This window comes from Gossypium hirsutum, chromosome A05 (genome assembly GCF_007990345.1).
Source record: "Gossypium hirsutum isolate 1008001.06 chromosome A05, Gossypium_hirsutum_v2.1, whole genome shotgun sequence".
Taxonomy (NCBI): Eukaryota; Viridiplantae; Streptophyta; class Magnoliopsida; order Malvales; family Malvaceae; genus Gossypium; species Gossypium hirsutum.
In genome coordinates, this window is record NC_053428.1 from 30156415 (window position 1) to 30158207 (window position 1793).

The following is a 1793-nucleotide window of genomic DNA, read 5'->3' on the forward strand; positions in this document are numbered from 1 at the left end:
TAGCAAGAAAAAGAATTGAATCCATAAAATAATGATTATAATCACTGCTATTTAAAATAAAAATTGCAGGAAAAAGAAAATCATAGTCACCATGAGGATTATGATTAGAGACCCACAATCCTTTGCATTAGGTATATGAACTGCCCTAAAGTCATATCCTTTGGGAATGAATTGCTTTTCCCAAATATTGGTCTTTATAGAAATTATTAGGTGGACCCAAGTTTACACCTTCCATTGGCATTATATAAAGGAACTCCATTTCAAAAAATTATTATCACAAAAAAAGCTTGTTTATTTTTTTTTATTTCTCTGTAATTTTTATAGTGAAATGGCAAGCTTAAGTGTGGGAGTGGCTTGTGTTTTGCTAGTTTTGTGCATGGTTGTGCCTAGTTTGGCCGCTGTTTACACTGTTGGTGACACCTCTGGGTGGACTACTGGTATTGATTATAGCACATGGACTCAAGGCAAGACCTTCAAAGTTGGTGATACCCTTGGTGAGGTTCTTAAATCCCCATCTCATGAATCTATTTTATCCATATAGATCTTTCTTCTTTTTTATTTATAAATGAGTTTGTAGTTCGAAAATAAGAAAGAAGTTGTAGATATCGAGATTTGATTATTAAAAATGTCAAATATCATATCTTAAAAGCTGATTGCATGAACCAACTGAACTAAACTCCGGTTCTATTTAAGTATTTTATATTCATGTTTGATTCATGAAACTTCAAATTTTCGGTTTTCAAAATCTAGTAGTTTCGTAAATTCTAATTTTATTAAGCCTATTTTATATATCTTTCTTTTTTTATATATAAAAAGATTGCAGATGTTAAAGTTCGAATAACAAATATGACAATTAAAATATTTTATGAATAACTACATGTAGTAATCTAATTAAACTCCGATTTCTATTAAAACCTTTCATGATATTTAAATTTTGATTCCATCAATTAACAAATTGGAAATTTTGGGTTGTGTAGTTTTCAAGTACCCAACATTTCATACAGTGGATGAAGTAAGTTCTAGTGATTACAGTACATGCACTGTGGGCAACGCAATAAGATCAGATAACAGTGGATCCACCACTGTCACTCTCAAAGCTGCCGGAACTCATTACTTCATTTGTGGTGTTGTCGGCCATTGCGGCAACGGCATGAAGCTCGCTGTCAAAGTCGTGTCCAGCAGCTCAACAACAGCAACAACAACAACGACAACAAATCCAGATTTTTCATATTCTTCATCGAATCGTTCCTCATTTGCTGCTTATTTCATAACTTGGGTTGCATTGATTGTGATTTTGGTCATAAATGTAAGCTTATGGCAAAAGTTCTAGCCATCGTTCAGGATAGAGGCAGTGCTGATTTTATTGAGGATCATATATATATATACACTTTGTTTTTATCGAGGATCATCATAATAGTTATCTTTATTATGAACGAGATGTTGCTTTTCTCATGGCTTTAAGTGCATTAAGTAAGTTACTTTGTTCGTTTTATCATGTTCAATGTGGACATCCATTGAAATTTTAATTACATGTATTAAGCAAGTTTGAAGCATCCGCAATCATACAAAAATAAATAGGTTTAAAAGTGTAAAAAGTCCTCAATTTTTTTCAAAAAAACCAATTAAGTCCATGTCTTTTTTTTCATTCAATTAGATACTTAAACTTTTAAAATGCATCAAAAAGGTTCTTAGATTTTTTCAAATAAAGCAATTAAGCCCTTTTTTTTTGCACCAAATTGGGTACTTGAACAAAGACCCTCCAACTTTTTCAAACAAAGTAATTAAATTGTTGC

At 31.7% G+C, this 1793-nt stretch overlaps 1 protein-coding gene across 1 annotated transcript; it reads left to right on the plus strand.

Annotated features, from left to right (window-relative positions):
- The first annotated feature begins 266 nt into the window (after positions 1-266).
- LOC107896034 (blue copper protein) lies at positions 267-1452 on the plus strand. The gene is made up of 2 exons (XM_016821189.2): positions 267-494; positions 978-1452. Exons 1-2 carry the CDS (start codon positions 329-331, stop codon positions 1328-1330), a joined length of 519 nt encoding a protein of 172 aa, XP_016676678.2. The 5' UTR covers positions 267-328; the 3' UTR covers positions 1331-1452.
- Positions 1453-1793: the final 341 nt, after the last annotated feature.

Coding starts and splice junctions, on each gene's coding strand:
- LOC107896034 (XM_016821189.2), top strand. CDS start 329: ATGGCAAGCTTAAGTGTGGGAGTGGCTTGTGTTTTGCTAGTTTTGTGC. Junction 495..977: donor CAAAGTTGGTGATACCCTTG/GTGAGGTTCTTA, acceptor TGGGTTGTGTAG/TTTTCAAGTACCCAACATTT.